Below are 22,268 nucleotides of genomic sequence, written 5' to 3' on the forward strand. Positions count from 1 at the left end.
TATTTTATGTAGCCGTTGCTGTCACGTTTGTTGAAGTTGATGCTTTAGATTTTTATCCTTGTGTAAATGTTTTTTCTACATAGCTTTTATTCTCAATTAATTCGCTGTCTGCATTTCCCGTCGTCTACGTCTATACAACCTCTCCATACTTGCCCTCTAGCTTGGTACCTGGGATGTGGTTTTTAGCACCGCACCATTCATATTATCAGCTTTTCTGGATCTGTTTCCACTGGTCTCTTAGGCCACATCTTTGTTATATTATTCGTTGCGATTATTGTTCAAAACTTATGTGTTTGAAGGAGTTGTTTTTCTAAGAGTTTTCGTCTCAGTCTGCCTACCTTCAAAGTCTTGACTACCTGCATTTTTGTGAAAGAGCATCGTCCTGGCATAAAAGACAAATTGCGCGATATGTAGATATTTAGGCAATAAATTGATAATAGTATTCAATATGCTTTAGAACATTCAGTGTTCGATAATGAGTTAAGACTATTTCAAAAAAGCAATTGCATGACATTAACCTCAACATTGTCGGTAAGTGGGTACAATACTGTTGTTCACGACAACTTTTAGGAATATTACAAATCCACATTTGTTTCTTTTCTCTGTAAAATCGCTAATACTTATCTACACAAGAAACAATCCAGGTGGTGCAATAAATGAGATCTCTTCCCTCTTTTCGTTGACTGTTGAACCACCATCAATTCTTCAGTAAACCACAGAAAAACCTTACAAAGACAACAGTGTGTCAATGTGTGATAACAATAAAGAGGACCCTAAGCTAAAGGTTATTTAATGTCTCCCAAAGCTTGATCTTGGAAAGTTAAATCACCGAGATAATCTGTAATATCAAGAGTTTAATGAGAATTTCAATAAACACAGGCGGCAGAGAGTATTTTGTCTTGAAAAACGTGGAATGGAACACAATATCTTGAAAATAAGTTTTTCAGGCACAAACAATAGCTTCTGACATCTACTTACATTGCAAATTGTCGCCAATGTCATGAAAATTTGGCAGAAGTAATTTAAATATGTTAATCTCTTTTTGGTCGGTAGATGATACTTATTTTACTTATAAAGAAGGCACGAAGTGCTACTGGTTGAAAAAGACTTTTCCCATTTGAAGAAATAGTGAACCTTAAATATCTTTGAACTTAATACGTTCTAAATTATCAGAAAGCGTGGTTCCTTTCATGTTTAATGCTGATCGCTTGGATCAAACGATTAAGCGATGAAATAAAACAAAAATAATTGTGAGTGAAATGGGTTTAATGACTGCGTTAGACTACACATACCTGTTGAATCCTAACATTCTGCAGGCTACCAAAGCTTCTTCCTGTCCAAAACCGTCATCACACACTGTGTTCCAAGTTCCATCGTAAAAGATTTCCAGACGTCCCGCCTCCGCTGTGCCACCGACTACACGAGCTGTTAATTCTTGAGATTAAATTGAAAGTACAAATATGTTTATAATAAGTGAGTTACATCTATGTCGTAAATACAAATGAACACAATGTGAAAAAGACTTGTTGCATGATTAACAGATGCTACATATTTCTTCCTCTTTTCTTAAGCTGTGATGGTAACATCGTATGTATTTACAAATGTTTTATAATTAATATAGTCATGCAAAACATGACCACTTGATACATTCAATGGCGGCCTTTACCATGTACACACCGTACACCTACAGAGGGCCGCCACGCCAGTATATATTGAATATAAAACAGAAGGACGAAGGGGCCGCCATTAGTTTTTCTGTCCTGACCTCAACGAGCCTACAGCCGCCCTGATACACGATAAGGCTAAACTCGTTTTTTAACCCATCATCATCATCATCGTCATCAGCGTCAACTTTGTCGTTTTCACATATAAATCAAACACTCATTATTTTTCTACATGTATTAATGGGTCTTATTATCTGTCTGAATCATGCACCACTGAGCAGCAGGCTAATGAACCTTTCCATTTAATATAAGAAAAAAAATATCAACGAACGACATAACGAGTAAAATTGAAGAGTGATGAAACTTATTAAGTAAACAAACTGCTTAAAAGAAAGCCATACGGTTAAAAAAGAAAAAAGAAATAGCATCTCGAAAAGTTAGAGAAAAATAATCTTGCTCTACATTAAAGTGCCTCAGGAGACTGTAAAGTTTACCTATACGATATTTAAACACTCGCAGCAATGTTAGGCTTGACAGCGATCAGTCTCTATTACCACAACAGTCTCTGAAGCGTGTAGACAGATTTATATCCATGACAATTATTTTTCAGTAGTACGATGACTACTGAACAGGCGTGGCCACAACAGCAGGTACATGAGGTAAGTAGTGACCACCCTGTACCTCATGATGCTCGTTTACTCCGGTGATGAAGACTTACAATGATGGTGTGTCTGTGACTGACAAGCATCGAACTCAGAAGTTTCCAAATTAGCTAATGTTAGATTTCAATAATGATTTGTAAGGTCCACAATTAAAGATTTCCCACAAGATCCCTTATTTAAAATAAAGCTAAATAGTAACTGGAAGAATGGCTTTTGTAAATGTCGTTGTCGTTGAGATTCTTGAAAAAAAATCTGATAATTTTTAAGATTTGATGGCAGCTCGAAAGTCACTGTCTTCATTCACATTTGGAGTTTTTGCCTCCTGACATAGGTGGTGTCAATCATGAACAAAGGTAACGCTTCCATTAAGACATTAGTCATTGATGTCATAACAAAGGAAAGATCAGTCCGAAAACGATGATCGACTGTTGTTGCTTCTTACAGAGGGAAAATAAATCTTGGTACAGCAGGAAGTTAAGATCCCAGAGTTACTACCACCGAGAACAAAAATGTAGTAATATTTTGGCATGTCCAAACTGTTAATACTCTGAAAAAAGGAAATATTTCGTAACTTAAAAGTTAGAAAAGCTAGCTATTGGTTAATGACACCATTGTAATCAGAATGTTTCAATTATAAAAAAAATAGATCAATTACTTTATGATATAATCTTTGTAAGTTGTTGCACAATATCATCATCATCATCATCATCATCATCATCATCATCATCATCATCATCATCATCATCATCATCATCATCATCATCATCATAAATAGAATAAATATAATATCTCATTTGAAACACTGTGGAACGTCCTTGATTTGTAGCGTTCTTCATCAAAGAACAATCATTAAAAGCTAATACAACAATTTTAACTACACCGTACTTAAATTTTTAACAAGATAAATTAAATGCTGGAGTAGCTGTAAATAGTTAATTAATCTTATCCATTAAAGAACATTAATTAAAAGCGAATAGAGCAACTTTTTTAGAAACTACTTTAATAAATTGTCAATAAGATAACTTAAATGCTAGAGTAGCTGTAAATATGTAATTATTACTGGTCTGCTTACTAAAGTTGCAAATGACGCCGACATCCTCCGAATGTTCACAGTAGTGTGTGTAGAGCCCCCAGTGTTCACACTGCTCCAGGCTGGTTTCGTTCCCCACACACTCCAGGTGACTGAACAAAATAGGACCAGAGCCTGCTCCGTACTTGACTGACCCCACGGCTACTGCTGTTGTACTGTCAGACATCAGAAACGAGCAGGATAGGATATTGACATTGAAAATAAACAGACTCTTTACACTGAATAATGACGAAGGTGTGTCAAAACTTTTGCATACACGCGCGCGCGCACACACACCTTGCTGTAAAGCAACCCAAGTTTATTCTCTTCCACTTGTGAAAATTTTCCTGATTGTTTTTCTTCTAAATTCATTCGCGATCTGTATTAAGCTTTGTCTACTTCTCTACAACCTCTCCATACTTACCCTCCAGTTTCGCAGGTTGGATACAGGTCTTAACAATAACAACAATAATTAATAACAGCCAACTTTATTAGTCCCAACGGGCAATTTAAATGGGAGGTGTGCTCTGTTGCCAATATATAATAATAATAAAGCCATGCACACCTACACACACACACACACACCTCTGACAGTTCATCTGTGATTGAGTAGCCGGACTGCGGATGGCACAAAAGATTTCAGATGCCTATTGCTTTTGCATACTGGCATGGCATAGCGGTTACCTGAAGTTAATAAAACTAATTCCCCGCTAACACATGTTCAGGTTTGACAGAACTGCGGAAGCTTTCCTAACTAGTTGTTGATCGCAGAAGGAAAGTCAAGTCCCTCTGTTTGATACCGAAACTATCTTGGAACAGATGTGGACAATACTATTGACAAACCATTCCTATCATGGACAGATTTAGAATACGAACAGCATACAATGAAAAGGATAAACGACTCTCAATAAAAGACTGGTAGAAAAGGGCTAAAATTGCTTGGCTGACTGAAAAACTATTTAACTTCAGCAAAAGGTGCATTGTCTGCTGGCCACGTTTGACAATGTGTTCAGTGTTTAGAGTCCATTTAAGCTGGCAATCAAAAACAGTTCCCAGGTACCTGAAAGAGGTGACAGTTTCAACAGGTTTGCTATGTATCACACTGGGAGCAACAAAATCCTCTTTGATTCTCCTAAAATCTATGTTCAATTCTTTTGTTTTGTCTACATTTCACTCAAGAAAGTTTTACCATCCTTCATATTATCAGATTGTCTATTTTCACTGGTTGTTCAAGCCACATCTTTGTTATTTATTCTTAAAGGACATTTTCAAAACTACTTTGGGTGAAAACCTTTTTACTTCTTCTAAGAGTTTGCGCCGCAGTCTGTCTGTCTACCAAGTCTTGGCTATCTGGATTTTTGAAAATGTCATTGTCCTGGTAAGCGACACGAATTGCGTGATATGTAGATATTGAGGCAATAAATTATAATAATATTTATACAGCATTAGAAAATAAGTGCATAGTCTTCTGTCAGAGACAAAGCGCACGACTTAAAAACATGCATTTAAACATACCCGGACAATATACCTAACATTGCTCGGTAAGTGAATACAAAACCTGTGACATATTAGAAATTTACAAATCCACCCTGTGCCACACAGTTTGTTTTTGTTTTTTTTTTTTTTCTTTGGTATAAATACCGAGATGAATCTATACACGAAACTATCCAAGTGGTGGAGCAAACGAGAGTTTTTTTTTCTCATAAATGTTGAACCATCCTAAATTCTTAAGAAAACTCAAAACACTTTACCTATTAAACAGCTTTTCTATTTATAATAAGAATGCAGAGCAACACCAACTAAAAGCCATTTAATGTGTCCTCAAGCGTTATCTTGTAATGTTTGACTGCCCAGAAAATCAGTAGCATCAAGCATTTGCGAACAATTTCAATAAACAAAGGTGGCACATTGTATGTCTTGGAAACGTGGTATAAGACACAATGTCTTACAAATATATGTTTGAGGCACAAAAATTTGATTCTGACTTCTACTTACATTGCGAAGTGTCATCATTGTCATGAAAATGTGTATAACCAAAAAAAAAAAAAAAACAAATTAATCCCCTTCTCAGTAGACGGTGTTTGTTTTACTTATACACAAGACACAAACTGCCACTGTCTTTAAAAAGAGTCTTTTCTAATCAGTCAATAGTTAATCTTAAATATTTTAAACCTAACACGGTCATAATTGTAAGACGACGAGCCTTTCCTTTATTTTAAATGATAATTTTGGGGATCAAACGTGTTGAAAAAAACTAAAATTATTGTGAGTGAAATGTGTTTATTAGTTCGTTAGCAACCCGCTAATTAACTGTTGAATCTCAACATCCTGCAGGCTACCAAACGCTTCTGACTGTCCAAAACCGTATCACACACTGTGTTCCAAGTTCCAGTCGTGAAAGATTTCAGAGACGTCCCACCTCCGCTGTGCCATTAACCACACGAGCTGTGAAGCTGTTTGCTAACATTGAAAATACAAATATATTACATTATGTATTATTTATTACTTGTAAATAAATTGAAACGGAAACATGCTTTGAAAAAGTGTTGTGTTGCATGACTAACAGATGGATACATATTTCTTCATCTTTATTTAATCTGGGCTAGTGTGATTGTCCTCGCCTTATGTATCAACACATTTTCTATGATGATGATGTATTTATAAGTCTCATTATCTGCCTGATGCATATGGCACTGATCAGCAGGCTAATGAACTTTTGCGTTGGACAATAGGAAACAAATATCAAAGCAGGTCAAAGAGAGAAGATTTCAGGAGGGATGAAATTTGAGTGAACAAACTGTTTAAAAGAAAGCTATGCGGTTAAAAAAATGAAACAGAAATCGGAAAGTTAGAGACAGATAACCTTACTTCTACATCAAAGTGAGGATACAAATAGTCAAAACATACGGGAATAGCAACTTTTGTACAAATTAAACTATTTGCAGGTAAAAAGTTAGGACATCAAAGTGTGTGAACGTTTTCAAAAGTAATAGTCACAGACAAGTGTTGTCAAGTCCCTGGAGTGCCGTTTTCGTTTCGGCAAATATAGACCACGTGTCACATCTGTACAGCAGGATCGGTCCTACCGGGGAATCGTACATCTTGTACATGAAAGTGAAACTAATGGCTAAGCCAGATCTTATCTACGTTTGCCACTATCGCTGTCACTGATGCTATCCTGATTGAAATGACTTGCGTGGAGCTGCCGTGCTTGGAAAGGGTGGCCAAGTATTTAAAGCTACTTACCATTCGAGCTGTATCTCGTTTCTATAGATGTCGCTGCCATTGACCATAACTTTGCTCTTTTCAGTACTGGTCAGCGTTAGAAATTGTGTAAGAAACTTTTGTGAAATAAACATTATTTGCAGTCAACAGGTCAAGAGAGCAATGTGGGCGTTCGGCCACAAAAGGAATTGTTACAGACATTTCTTCTCAAATGGCTGGATTATTATTTTTTGGTTTCGGCAAACAGACACCACTTGTGACATCTGTAGAGCACGATCGGTAGTACCGGGAATTGTACAGCTTGTACACGATAGTGAAACTTATGGCGATGCCAGATCCTGTCTAGTCTACCACTGCCACTGTTGTTGTTGCACACAAAGGCGTGTAGATGGCGTCCTTGCAGACGGTGGTTCCCAAGTATTTGAATCTACTACCTCTTCGAAGTGTACCTTGTTTATATAGATGCCGCTGCCATTGACCATAGCTTTACTCTTTTTCTTGCTGGTCCCTCTTACTTATCCGTTTGGCCTGTCACAGCCACCTTGATAAGGTCTTGCAGTTCTTTGTCAGTCTCTTATTCAACATGTATGTCGTCGGCCCTCAACCAATATTAATGTAAGTTTGGTGGTCGAAGAGAGCTTTAAGCACTGTGTTCAGGAGCAGTCTTGACGTTTGCCTGCAAATGTTAGCTCCTACTCTTCTGTTACCTCCTTCTCTGTGGTGGTGTTGATGCTGTTATGTATGACCTTTGGCATAAGTCGATGATAAAGCTTATGGTTCCGTTATCCTGGCAATGTTTACTGTTTGTGCGTCCATTTTATTTGTTTATTTATTTATTTTGGGTAGGGGGTTCCTTGCATTCTAAGACAAAACAGCTATAGCCTTTGTAGTTTCTAGTCGTCCTGCTTAAGCACCTCGTCTTGCACATTAGCAACTACCTTCGTACTATGTGCAGCTCTTTCTTACTCTTCCTGTAACTTAAACTCGTACAATGGTGACACTGTTGGGCTTAGCTGACACGTATGGAGATCAGCCTGCTGGACACGGGTGGACTGCTGATGACGGTGTGCATGAGAAATCCTACTTCTGTACTCAGGTCGTCCGTCTCCCCATATGTGTAATTAGGTTGTGCGTGATTCGTTTATCGTTTCCTGTCTGACCTTTGCGAGTCCCACCATGTCCTATCGGTATGTGAAGGAGAAACTTTCGGTCAGCAAACAACCTCATCAGATGGTGCGCCGAGTGTCTAACAGTGATTGACAGACTATTTTCAAGTAAAAAAAAATGACTACTTAAGCACTTTAAAACACTTTAAAAAACAACATACAACATCTAACTAAAAAATTTCCTAATTCGGGGATGCTATATATTTTAATAAGTATTTTTTAAAGATCCGCAATCAGAGATTTTTTAACAAAAAAAATTCCTTTTTGAAAATAAAGCTAAATAGTAACTGGAAGCATGGCTTTCTTTCAAAGCCGTTGTTTGTGAGCTTCTAAAAAAAAAATAATAATTTTAAAGATTTGATGGCAAAGATGCTGACTACAAAAAAGTACGAGCTCGAAAGTGACTGAAAATGCACTTTCTTCATTCACATTTGGAGTTCTCGCCCCTGACATAAGTGATATGAGTAACAAAGGAAACTCTTCCATCAAGGCAATAGTCATCGAATGTCATAACAAAGGGAAGAGAAGTCCGGATACGAGGATCGACTGTTGTTGGTTCGTACAGAGGGGAAAAAATATTTCTTGCAGCAGAAAGTTAATATCCCAGGATCATTACCAGCAGTCAAATAGTAATATTGTGGCATGTCCAAACTGTTAATAGTCTAAACTAAGGAAAATAGTTCGCAACTAAAAAGTGAGACGAGTTAGCCATTAATATCACCAAAATATAAAACACATTCTAATTATATAGAAGCAAGTCAAATACATTCTGATAAACATTTGTAAAGTTTGTTAACAGTGTAATAATAAAAATATCTTACTTGTCTAAAACACACTGAAACGTACTTGATTTCTACTCTTTTCCATCAAAGTACGACACATAAAAGTTAAAGAAGCAATTCTGAACAAAACCGTAATTACACTTTAACAAGATAAAATAAATGCTTGATTAGCTGTAAATAAATATTACTTGTCTGATTACTAGTGTTGCACATGACGCCGACATCCTGCCAGTGTGAACAGAGGTGTCTGTAGAGCCCCGAGTGTTGACACTGCGCCAGGCTGGTTTCTCTCCCCACACACTGCAGGTCACTGAACAGAATAGGACCAGAGCCTGCTCCGTACTTGGATGACACCATGGGTACTGCTGTTGTGCTGTCCGACATCAGAGATCAACAGGAGAAAATATAGACATTAAAAATAAACATACTTTTTGCACTGAATAGGGACTAAGATGTGTAAAAACTTATGCATACACGCTCGCGCTCGCGCACACACACACATGAACCTTTCTTGCCGCTGAGCAGCCCCAGTTTATTTTATGTAGCCGTTGCTGTCACGTTTGTTGAAGTTGATGCTTTAGATTTTTATCCTTGTGTAAATGTTTTTTCTACATAGCTTTTATTGTCAATTAATTCGCTGTCTGCATTTCCCTTCGTCTACGTCTATACAACCTCTCCATACTTGCCCTCTAGCTTGGTACCTGGGATGTGGTTTTTAGCACCGCACCATTCATATTATCAGCTTTTCTGGATCTGTTGCCACTGGTCTCTTAGGCCACATCTTTGTTATATTATTCGTTGCGATTATTGTTCAAAACTTATGTGGTTGAAAGAGTTGTTTTTCTAAGAGTTTTCGTCTCAGTCTGCCTACCTTCAAAGTCTTGACTACCTGCATTTTTGTGAAAGAGCATCGGCCTGGTATAAAGAACAAATTGCGCGATATGTAGATATTTAGGCAATAAATTGATCATAGTATTCCATATGCTTTAGAACATTCAGTGTTCGATAATGAGTTAAGACTATTTCAAAAAGCAATTGCATGACATTAACCTCAACATTGTCGGTAAGTGGGTACAATACTGTTGTTCACGACAACTTTTAGGAATATTACAAATCCACATTTGTTTCTTGTCTCTGTAAAATCGCTAATACTTATCTACACATAAACAATCCAGGTGGTGCAATAAATCAGATCTCTTCGCTTTTTTCGTTGACTGTTGAACCACCATCAATTCTTCAGTAAACCACAGAAAAACCTTACCAAGACAACAGTGTGTCAATGTGTGATAAAAATAAAGAGGACCCTTAAGTAAAGGTTATTTAATGTCTCCCAAAGCTTGATCTTGGGAAGTTTAATCACCGAGATAATCTGTAATATCAAGAGTTTAATGAGAATTTCAATAAACACAGGCGGCAGAGAGTATTTTGTCTTGCAAACGTGGAATGGAACACAATATCTTGAAAATAAGTTTTTCAGGCACAAACAATAGCTTCTGACATCTACTTACATTGCAAATTGTCGCCAATGTCATGAAAATTTCGCAGAAGTAATTTAAATATGTTAATCTCTTTTTGTTCGGTAGACGATACTTATTTTACTTATAAAGGAGGCACGAAGTGCTACTGGTTGAAAAAGACTTTTCCCATTTGAAGAAATAGTGAACCTTAAATATCTTTGAACTTAATACGTTCTAAATTATCAGGAAGCGTGGCTCCTTTCATGTTTGATGCTGATCGCTTGGGATCAAACGATTAAGCGATGAAATAAAACAACAATAATTGTGAGTGAAATGGGTTTAATGACTGCGTTAGACTACACATACCTGTTGAATCCTAACATCCTGCAGGCTACCAAAGCTTCTTCCTGTCCAAAACCGTAATCACACACTGTGTTCCAAGTTTCATCGTAAAAGATTTCCAGACGTCCCGCCTCCGCTGTGCCACCGACCACACGAACTGTTAACTCTTGACCTTAAATTGAAAGTACAAATATGTTTATAATAAGTGAGTTACATCTATGTCGTAAATACAAATGAACACGATGTGAAAAAGTCTTGTTGCATGATTAACAGATGTGACATATTTCTTCCTCTTTTCTTAAGCTGGGATGGTAACATCGTATGTATTTACAAATGTTTTATAATTAATATAGTCATGCAAAACATGACTACTTGATACATTCAAGGGTGGCTTTTATGATGTACACACTGTACACCTACAGAGGGCCGCCACGCCAGTATATATTGAATATAAAACAGAAGGACGAAGGGGCCGCCGTTGGTTTCTCTGTCCTGACAAGCAACGAGCCTACAGCCGCCACTGATACACGTTTGTGCTAAAGTCGTTTTTTTAGCCATCATCATCATCATCGTCATCAGCGTCAACTTTGTCGTTTTCGCATATAAATCAAACACTGATTATTTTTCTACATGTATTAATGGGTCTTATTATTTGTCTGAATCATGCGACACTGAGCAGCAGGCTAATGAACCTTTCCATTTAATATAAGAAAAAAAATATCAACGAACGACATAACGAGTAAAATTGAAGAGGGATGAAACTTATTAAGTAAACAAACTGCTTAAAAGAAAGCCATACGGTTAAAAAAGAAAAAAAAAATAGCATCTCGAAAAGTTACAGAAAAATAATCTTGCTCTACATTAAAGTGCCTCAGGAGACTGTAAAGTTTACCTACACCAGCGGTTCTCAACCTGTGGGGCGCGACCCCCTGGGGGGTCGCGACGTGCCTACAAGGGGGTCGCGAAGGTGGTCCTTTTTTAAAAGTTTCTTATACCGGTATTAGTGAAATTAGTTTACATTGTGTAACCGAGTGGTGAGGGGGCTCAAACTCCAAATCTCTTTCCTATTCAATACACTGTCTCGGCATGCAGTGACTTCTCACTTCCAAAACTCAAAACACAATCCCCCTCTCAAACATTAAGCCTCCAATCTCCCTCCTCTCACCTTTTGGCCCTCTCTTTCCCCCAGTCTCTCATCTCTGACTCCCTCTCCCTCTCCAGTCACACCTCTCTCTTTTTTTTAAAAAAAACATCTAAAAGACACGCATTCAGGAAACGTCATCATTCACACCTTTCGCCTCGCACGTGCTCAGTCTAGTACTCTAGGTCCCTGACAGAAGGCCATGACCAGACAGTGCGGGGTGGGGGCTTAAGAACGACCGATGGCTCTGCTAATGGCATATTTATCGGACATATTTGAGAAGCTGAACGTTGTGAATTACTTCTATGCAAGGGAAAGACACCACCATATTACAAACAACTGACAAGATGAATGCTTTTCGTCCGACAAATTTTCGTTGTGGACGCAAAAGATACGCCAAGAAAATATTTTTGATATGTTTCCGTGCTTGTGGAAGTGCAAGGCTGACAACTTGAATCTTGATCAGGTGAAGAATGTATTATTACCCATCTAAACGGACTGGCAAGAAAGGTTCAGCATTACTTCGCTGAAATTGATTTGACTAATAGATTGGATTCGTAATCCATTTCTGGCTGATCCTAGCACAAGCGGGTTGTCCACGGAAGAAGAAAGAGCAGCGCATCGACCTTCGAGTGACCAATCCTGAAAAGGTCTTCCAAACAACACCAGTGCCAACATTCTGGATTAGCGTCAACGGTGAATATCCTCTCCTTTCTGAGAAAGCAATGAAAGTTCTGCTGCATTTTCAACTTCGTATATGTGTGAGCAAAGGATTTTCAGCATTGGCAGCACTGAAGTCGAAATACAGAAATCGTGTGGACGCAGCAGGCTGAGCTGCGAATAGCAGTGGTACGAACATCGCATCACAGTTCGTTCTCTATGCAACAGCAAGCAGGCTCGACCTTCTCATTAATCAAAGTGAGTGTCTAATAAATATATTTATTAGCACCGCAGAATTTGCTTTAGTAAAATTCATTAACAGTTATGCTTCTTGCAGATACGAACTTTGTTCTTCCGTTGTTGATTTCCTCGACGAGGCGTTCGAGGTTAGCTAAGGCTCCTTCGCCCCCCCCCCCCCCGCTCTTCCACCGACCTAGCTGGCTAAGGGGGGTCGCGGACGTACCGGTGTTCGTCAGGGGGGTCGCCACAAGTAAAAGGTTGAGAACCGCTGACCTACACGATATTTAAACACTGTTAGGCTTGACAGCGATTAGTCTCTATTACCACAACAGTCTCTGAAGCGTGTAGACAGATTTATATCCATGACAATTATTTTTTCAGTAGTACGATGACTACTGAACAGGTGGCCACAAAGCAGGTACATGAGGTAAGTAGTGACCACCCTGTACTCATGATGCTCGTTTACTCCGGTGATGAAGACTTACAATGATGGTGTGTCTGTGACTGACAAGCATCGAACTCAGAAGTTTCCAAATTAGCTAATGTTAGATTTCAATAATGATTTTTTAAGGTCCACAATTAAAGATTTCCTACAAGATCCCTTATTTAAAATAAAGCTAAATAGTAACTGGAAGAATGGCTTTTGTAAATGTCGTTGTCGTTGAGATTCTTGAAAAAAATCTGATAATTTTTAAGATTTGATGGCAGCTCGAAAGTCACTGTCTTCATTCACATTTGGAGTTTTTGCCTCCTGACATAGGTGGTGTCAATCATGAACAAAGGAAACGCTTCCATTAAGACATTAGTCATTGATGTCATAACAAAGGAAAGATCAGTCCGAAAACGATGATCGACTGTTGTTGCTTCTTACAGAGGGAAAAGAAATGTTCGTCAGCAGGAAGTTAAGATCCCAGAGTTACTACCACCGAGAACAAAAATGTAGTAATATTTTGGCATGTCCAAACTGTTAATACTCTAAAAAAATGAAATATTTCGTAACTTAAAAGTTAGAAAAGCTAGCTATTGGTTAATGACACTAATGTAATCAGAATGTTTCAATTATAAAAAAAATAGATCAATTACTCTATGATATAATCTTTGTAAGTTGTTGCACAATATTATCATAATCATCATCATCATCATCATCATCATCATCATAAATAGAATAAATATAATATCTCATTTGAAACACTGTAAAACGTCCTTGATTTGTAGCGTTCTTCATCAAAGAACAGTCATTAAAAGCTAATACAACAATTTTAACTACACCGTACTTAAATTTTTAACAAGATAAATTAAATGCTGGAGTAGCTGTAAATAGTTAATTAATCTTAGCCATTAAAGAACATTAATTAAAAAGAGATGGATACATATTTCTTTATTTAATCTGGGCTAGTGTGGTTGTCCTTGCCTTATGTATCAACACATTTTCTATGATGATGAATTCATGAGTCTCATTATCTGCCTGATATGGCACTGAGCAGCAGGCTAATGAACAATAGGAAACAAATATCAAAGCTGGTCAAAGCGAGAACATTTCAGGAGGGATGAAATTTGAGTGAACAAACTGCTCAAAACAAAGCAATGCGGTTAAAAAAAGGAGACAAAAATCGAAAAGTTAGAGACAAATAACCTTACTTCTACATCAAAGTGCAGATAAATAGTCGAAACATACGGGAATAGCAACTTTTGAGCAAATAAAAAAATATTTGCAGGTAAAAGGTTAAGACAGCAAAATTCGTGTGTACGTTTTCAAAAGTAATAGTCACAGACACGTGTTTTCAAGTCCCTGGATTGTCTTTTTCGTTTCGGCAAATCAAGACCACTTGTCACATCCGTACAGAAGGATCGTTACTACCAGGGAATTGTACAGCTTGTGCTTCAAAGTGAAACTTATGGCTATGACAGATCCTATCTACTCTTGCCACTGTCGCTGTTGCTGATGCTATCCAGATTAGTAGATTTTAGCGTGGAGCTGCCGTTCTTGGAGATGGAGGCTGCCAAGTATTGAAAGCTACTTACCATTCGAGCTGTACCCTGTTTATATAGATGCCGCTGCATTGACCATAACTTTTATCTTTTCAGTACTGGTCTCTTCAACATCTCTGTTTGACCTGTCTCAGTCACCTTGGTAAAATTTTGCAGTTCTTTGTTAGGATCTGATGAAAGATGTATGTCAACCAAGGGTAATGTAAGTATGGTGGTCGCAGAAAGCTTTGAGCACTGTGTTCAGGAGCAGTCTTGATGTTCGCCTGCTAATGTTAGCTCCTACTCTTCTGTTACCTCCTTCTCCGTGGTGGTGCTGATGCTGCTCTGTATGACCTTTAGCATAGGTCGGTGATAAAGCTTATGGTTCCGTAATCTTGACAATGTTTACTGTTTGTGCGTCAAATTGATGTTTTTTTTTTTTGTTTTTTTTTTTTTTGTTTTTTGTTTTTTTTTTTTTTGGGGGGGGTTCCTTTCGTTCTAACAGAAAACAGCAATAGCCTTTGTAGTTTCTAGTCCATCTTGCTTAAGCACCTCGTCTTGCACATTAGCAACTACCTTCGTACAATGTGCAGCTCCTTCTTACTCTTCCTGCAACTTAAACTCGGACAATGGTGACACTGTTGGCCTTAGCTGACACACGTCTGGAGATCAGCCTGCTGGATACGGGTGGACTGCTGATGACGGTGTGCATGACGAATCCTACTCTGTACTCAGGTCGGCCGTCCTCCCCATTGTACTAAAGCTTGTGGTGTGATTCGTTATCGTTACCTGTCTGACCTTTGCGAGTCCCACCATGTCCTATCGGTATGTGAAGGAGAAACTTTCCATCAGCAAACAACCTCATCAGATGGTGCGCCGAGTGTCTAACAGTGATTGACAGACTATTTTCATGTAAAAAAATGACTACTTAAGCAGGATTGGAACCAACAGTAGGTACATGAGGTAAGTAGTGACCACCCTTTTACACAACTTTACACAGCGACCAGGATGCAAAGCTCCGAGATGAACATTTCAAATGCCATAAAGTAAGACAAATATAGTCAGAGTATCTGTGATGATCTAAAAGATATTAGATTTTTAATGTGAGAGTGAGTTCACAAATATCTGTGCTACTTTTCTTTATAGCTTACGTGTGTAGCGAGAAGTCATTATTTACGAACTCTCTTACCATCTTCTTACATTAACATGCGTCTGACCAAGAATTTTGTAAACACTTTAAAAAAAAAAAAACGTTTACAACATCTAAATCAAAAATTTCCTAATTCGGGGATGCTATATATTTTAAAAGGATTTTTTCAAAGATCCACAATCAGAGATTTTTTAAGAAAAAAAAAATCCTTTTTGAAAATAAAGCTAAATAGTAACTGGAAGAATGGCTTTCTTTGAAAAAAAAATTAATAATTTTAAAGATTTGATGGCAAAGATGCTGACTACAAAAAAGTAGGAGCTCGAAAGTCACTGAAAAGGCACTTTCTTCATTCACATTTGGAGTTCTCGCCCCTGACATAAGTGATGTGAGTAATGAACAAAGGAAACTCTTCCATCAAGGCAATAGTCATTTAATGTCATAACAAAGGGAAGAGAAGTCCGAATACGAGGATCGACTGTTGTTGGTTCGTACAGAGGGAAAAAAATATTTCTTGCAGCAGAAAGTTAATATCCCAGGGACACTACCAGCAGTCAAATAGTAATATAATGACATGTCTAAACTGTTAAAAGTCTAAACTAAGGAAAATAGTTCGCAACTAAAAAGTGAGACGAGTTAGACATTATTTAATATCACCATAATATAAAACATATTCTAATTATAATTTATATAGAAGCACATCAAATACATTCTGATAAACATTAGGAAAGAATTTGAACAGTGAAATAATAAAAATATCTTACTTGTCTAAAACACACTGAAACGTACTTGATTTCTGCTCTTATCCATCAAAGAACGACACATAAAAGTTAAAAAAAATCAATTCTTAACAAAACCGTAATTACATTTTAACAAGATAAAATAAATACTCGATTAGCTGTAAATAAATATTACTTGTCTGATTACTAGTGTTGCACATGACGCCGACATCCTGCCAGTGGTAACAGCTGTGTCTGTACAGCCCCGAGTGTTGACACTGCGCCAGGCTGGTTTCGTTCCCCACACACTGCAGGTTATTGAACAGAATAGGACCAGAGCCTTCTCCGTACTTGTTTGACCCCACGGCTACTGCTGTTGTGCTGTCCGACATCAGAGATCAACAGGAGAAAATATAAACATTGAAAGAAAACATATTCCTTACACTGAACAGGGACTAAGGTGTGTAAAAACTTATGCACACACGCTAGCGTGCACACACAAATTAACCTTTCTTGCCACCTAGCAACCCTAGTTTATTTTATGTAGTTGATGCCGCCTTTATTTTAGTTGCCGCTTTGGACTTTTATCCTTCTGCAGATAGTTTTTATTCTCAATTCATTCACGGTCTGCACTTCCCTTCCTCTACGTCTCTTCAACCTCGCCATGTCCTCTAGCTTGGTAGGTGGGATGTGGTTTTTAGCAACCCTCATATTATCAATTGTCACGATCTGTTTCCACTGGTTACCTAAGCCACATCTTTGTTATTTTATCATTGTGATCATTTTCAAAACTTCTGTGGGTTAAAGAAATTATTTTTTCTAAGAGTTTTCGTTTCAGTCTGTCTACCTTGCAAGTCTTGACTACCTGAATATTTGTAAAAGAGCATCGTCCTGGTAAGAAGCACAAATGTGCGATATGTAGATATATTGAGGCAATAAATTGATAATAGTATTTCATACGCTTTATAACTTACAGTGTTAGAAAATAAATTAATAGTACTTTTTCACAAAGAAAGTGTAGGACTTACACATGCAGTGAAACATACCCTGACATTAACCTGAACATTGTCGGTAAGTGGGTACAATACTGCCGTTCACGATAACTTTTAGGAATATTACAAAGCCACCTTGTGGAACGCATTTGTTTTCTTTTCTCTGTAAAATCGCTAGTACTCATCTATACAAGAAACAATCCAGGTGGTGCAACAAATGAGATCTTTTCCCTTTTTTCCGTTGACTGTTGAACCACCAGCAAGTCTTCAGTAAGCAACAGAAAAACATTACCAGACAACAGTGTGTCCATTTGTGATAAGAATGTAGAGGAATCTAAACTGAATGTTATTTAATGTGTCCCGAAACTTGATCTTGGGAAGTTTAATCGCCCAGATAATCAGTAAAATCAAGAGTTTAATGAGCATTTTAATAAACACAGGTGGCACAAAGTATTTTGTCTTGGAATGGTACAAAACATCTTAAAATTACATTTTTCAGGCACAAACAATAGCTTCTGACTTCTACTTACAATGCAAAGTGTCGCCAATGTCATGAAACTGTGCAGAAGTAAAATAAATAAAAGTTTATCTATTTTTGGTCCGTAGACGATATTTATTTTACTTATAAACAAGGCACGGACTGCAACTGGTTGAAAAAGAATTTTCCCATTTGAGGAAATAGTGAACCTTAAATATCTTTGAACTCAAAATGCTCTAATTTATTAGGCTACGTGGCTTTTTCGTGCATAATGATGTGCAAATGGATCAAACGATTAAATAAAACAAAAATTATTGTGAATTAAATGTGTTTAATGATTGTGTTAGACTACACCTACCTGTTGAATCCTAACATTCTGCAGGCTACCAAAGCTTCTTTCTGTCCAAAACCGTCACCACACACTGTGTTCCAAGTTCCATCGTAAAAGATTTCCAGACGTCCCGCCTCTGCTGTGCCACCGACCACACGAGCTCTTAACTGTTGAGCTAAAATTAAAATTACAAATATGTTGCTTTAATAAATTATTTACATCTTTGTCATATTATAGAAACCCACTATGAAAAAGTGTCATGTAGCATGATTAACAAATAGCTACATATTTATTTCTCATTTTTTAAACTGGGCTGGTGAGCATTGTCCTCAGCTTATGAATGCACAAATGTTTGATTGTTATTAAGGTCGTTAAAAATATTTACGTGATAAACTCAATGGCGACCTTTAGCATGTACACACTGTACACCTACAGAGGGCCGCCACGCCAGTGTATATTGAATGTAAAACAGAAGGTCGAAGGGGTCGCCATTTGTTCTCTGTCTTGACCCGTAAGGAGCCTACAGCCGCCCTGATACACGTTTGTGCTAAAGTCGTTTTATTGCCTTGATCATCATCATCGTTATCATCTACGTCAACTTTGTTGCTTTCGCATATAAATGAAACACTCATTATTGTCGTAGATGTATTAAGGGGTCTTATTATCTGTCTGAATCATGCGACATTTAGCAGCAGGCTAATGAACTTTTCCAGTTAATATAAGAAAAAATACCAACGCACGGCATAACGAGTAAAATTAAAGAGGGATGAAACTTTAGTAAACAAACTGCTTAAAAGAAAGCCATACGGTTAAAAAGGAAAAAATAGTATCTCGAAAAGTTAGAGAAAACTAACACTGCTTCTACATTAAAGTGCCTGAGGAGAGAGTTTAGCCCACACGATATTTAAACACTTGCAGCAACTTTAGGCTTTACAACGCTCAGTCTGTATCACCACAACAGTCACTGAAGCGTGTAGACAGATTTACATCCATGACAAGCTTTGTAAGTAGTATAATGACTACTGAACCAGGCTTGGCACCAACAGCAGGTACATGAGGTAAGTAGTGACCACCCTGTACCTCATGATGCTCGTTGACTCTGGTGATGAAGACTTACAATGATGGTGTGTCTGTGACTGACAAGACACTGGACGTCGACCGCAGCGCCGCAACTTTACACACAGCGACCAGGATGTAAAGCATCGAGATGAACATTTCAAGTGCCATAAAGCAAGACAAATATGGTGAAAGTATCTGTGATAATCTGAAAGATTTTAGTTTTTCAATATGAGAGTGAGTTCACAATAATCTATGCTACTTCTGTTTATAGCATACGTGTGTCACTAGAAGTCATTATTTAGGACTTCAGTACCAAGCAAGAGATGAAAATGTGTCAAGAAATATCACTGTCAAAGAAATTTCCCTTGTAAACCCAAACAATCTATACTTATCACCTCTTTGCATTACATGTATCTGATAAAGAACTTTGTAAACACTTTCAAAAAGGTTTAAAGCACTTAACTCAGAAGTTTCTAAACTAACCAAAGTTATATTTTAATAAGCATTTTTCTAAGATCCACAATCAAAGATTTCCTAAGGGATCCCTTATTGAAAATAAAGCTAATAATAGCTAGAAGCATGGCTTTTTTAAAGACTTTGTCGGTGAGTTTCTTAAAATAAATCTGATAATATTAAAGATTTCATAGTAAAGATGGTGACTACAAAAAAGTAGGTGTTCGAAAGTGACTGAAAAGGCATTTTCTTCATTGACATTTGGAGGTTTCGCCCTCTGACATAAGTGATATCAGTAATGAACAAAGCAAACGCTTTCATCAAGGCAATAGTCATTGAATGTCATAACAAAGGGAAGATCAATCCAAATACGATGATCGACTGTTGTTGGCTCTTACAGAGGGAAAAGAATTTTTCAATCACGAAGAAGTTAAGATACCAGCAATACTACCACCAACAAAGGTAAAGAAGTAATATCATGGCATGTCCAAACGATTAATACTTTAAAAAAGGAAATATTTGTTAATGGCACCAATGTAATCACACTGTTTTAATTATATAAAAATACATCAATTATTTTATATTATAATATTTGTAAGTTGTTGGACAATAATCATAATGATAATCATAAGAATAATCACAATCACAATCACCATCACAATCATAAGCACAATCATAATCATAAACAGAATAAATATAATATCTTATTTGAAACACGGTGGAACGTACTTGATTTGTAGCTTTGGTTATCAAAGAACAGTTATTAAAACCTAATAGAGCAATCTTTAGCTACGCCATACTGAAACTTTTAAATAAGATAAATTAAATCCTTGAGTAGCTGTAAATATTTAATTATTACTGGTCTGCTTTTTAGTGTTGCACATGACGCCGACATCCTCCCAGTGGTAACAGTTGTGACTGTAGAGCCCCGGGTGTTGACACTGCGCCAGGCTGGTTTCGTGCCCAAGACACCGCAGGTAACTGAACAGAATAGGACCAGAGCCTGCTCCGTACTTAACTGACCACACGGCTGCTGCTGTTGTGCTGTTTAACATCAGAAATTAACAGGAAAAGATATATACATTGAAATTAATCATTTTCTTTTCTTTTACCATCAGACGTAATAGAAAACCTTAAATACATTTGAATGTAACACGCTCTAGAGTATCAGGCTACGCGGCTTTTCTTTTATGTTCAATGATGAGTTATTGGATCAAACGTGTAAAAAAACGTAAATATTTCTGCGTTCAATGTGTTTAATGATTCCGTTATATTTTACATACCTGTTGAATCCTAACATTCTGCAGGCTACCAAAGCTTCTTCCTCTTCAAAACCGTCATCACACACTGTGTTCCAGGTTCCGTTGTAAAAGATTTCCAGACGTCCCGCCTCCGCTGTGCCACCGACCACACGAGCTGTAAACTCTTGATATAAAAAAGAAAAAATTTATGTATTAAACAATAAAAAAATAACATCTTCTGTCGTAAATAAATAGAAACACACTGTGAAAAAGGTGTCATGTTGCATAATTAACAAATGGCTACATATTTCGTCCTTTTTTCATAAGCTGGACTAGTAAACCAATTCCTCATCCTTTTGTCAGTGGTTCTTAACCTTGTTTGAGGTACCGAACCCACAAGTTTCATATGCACATTCACCAAACCCTTCTTTGGTATCATCACGAATTGCGGGTGTGTCTTGACCTCCGTGGCGGAGGCTCCGCCGAACCACTGTGACCGACTCACCGAACCCCTAGGGTTCGATCGAACCCAGGTTAAGAACCACTGCCTTAGATATATGCAAATGTTTTATAGTCATCGAAGTTGTGAAACCATGACTACCTTCTAGGCGTATGCACAATGCGTTTTATCCTCATCATCATTATTAACTTTGTCGTTGTCACTGCTAAATCAGAAACTCAGCTTTCTGTTATATTTATATTCATTGGTTCAAAACTGTTTACTACCTGACTGAAGCAGGCCACACTAAGCAGCAGACTATGGAACTATAAAAAATATCAACTCATTGCATAGCGAGAAAAATATAGGACAAATGAAAATCGAGTACTTAAACATAAATGAATACCATATGAAAAAGTAACCATATTGTAGAAATAGAACGAATTTTAATTAAAAAAAATAACATAGCCTTTTAATATCTGCAACGAAGTCTGGATGAAAAAATTCAAAAACACAGGAAGAGAAATTATCGGTACCGAGCAAAACCAAACAGCCATTTAAGTCTTATCTATCTATCTATTCCTCTTCGTGCATCAGATTGCACATAAGGCCTCAACCAGAGTCCGCCACCGTTGTCGATCGGCTGAAACCCGCTCTAGGTGACCCCATGTCCAGCCCTTTCCCTTCATCTCCCTTTCCACTGTTCTTCTCCAAGTTTCCTTTGGGCGGCCTCGTTTTCTTCGGCCGTCTGGAGTCCATCGTAGGGCGACTCTGGAAAGGTCTGCTGTCTGCTGGCGGAGCACATGTCCAATCCATCGCCAACGCCTTCGTTGAACCTGCGTGGTGATGGACTCGGTTTCAGTTCTTCGGTGGAGTTCTTCGTTGCTGATGGTATTTGGCCAAAAGATGTTAAGTATGCGCCTGAGGCATCTGTTTTGGAAGACGTCAAGCTTGTTACTGATGGTTTTGGTCATCTTCCAAGATTCTGATCCATAAAGGAGGGTGCTGATCACATTTGACTTTAAGATTCTCA

At 37.6% G+C, this 22,268-nt stretch overlaps 2 protein-coding genes across 11 annotated transcripts in view; both read right to left on the reverse strand.

The window, feature by feature from the left end:
- The window catches only part of LOC112569471 (A disintegrin and metalloproteinase with thrombospondin motifs adt-1-like), a 595,732-nt gene that overhangs the window by 536,624 nt on the left and 36,840 nt on the right, over positions 1–22,268 (reverse strand). The window lies entirely within an intron of this gene.
- The window catches only part of LOC112569477 (deleted in malignant brain tumors 1 protein-like), a 36,495-nt gene that overhangs the window by 11,533 nt on the left and 2,694 nt on the right, over positions 1–22,268 (reverse strand). The window contains exons 2-6 of one of the 2 annotated variants that reach the window (XM_025247278.1): positions 20,839–20,980; positions 20,415–20,599; positions 18,071–18,218; positions 16,439–16,623; positions 10,392–10,539 (exon numbers count right to left, since the gene is read on the reverse strand). In XM_025247278.1, the coding sequence (XP_025103063.1) occupies positions 10,392–10,539; positions 16,439–16,623; positions 18,071–18,218; positions 20,415–20,599; positions 20,839–20,980 (808 nt within the window). Of the gene's footprint in view, positions 1–10,391; positions 10,540–16,438; positions 16,624–18,070; positions 18,219–19,070; positions 20,600–20,838; positions 20,981–22,268 lie in introns of those variants that run through there. The other variant, XM_025247279.1, reaches the window with a different exon arrangement.

This window comes from Pomacea canaliculata, linkage group LG7 (assembly GCF_003073045.1).
Source record: "Pomacea canaliculata isolate SZHN2017 linkage group LG7, ASM307304v1, whole genome shotgun sequence".
In the NCBI taxonomy this organism is placed as follows: domain Eukaryota; kingdom Metazoa; phylum Mollusca; class Gastropoda; order Architaenioglossa; family Ampullariidae; genus Pomacea; species Pomacea canaliculata.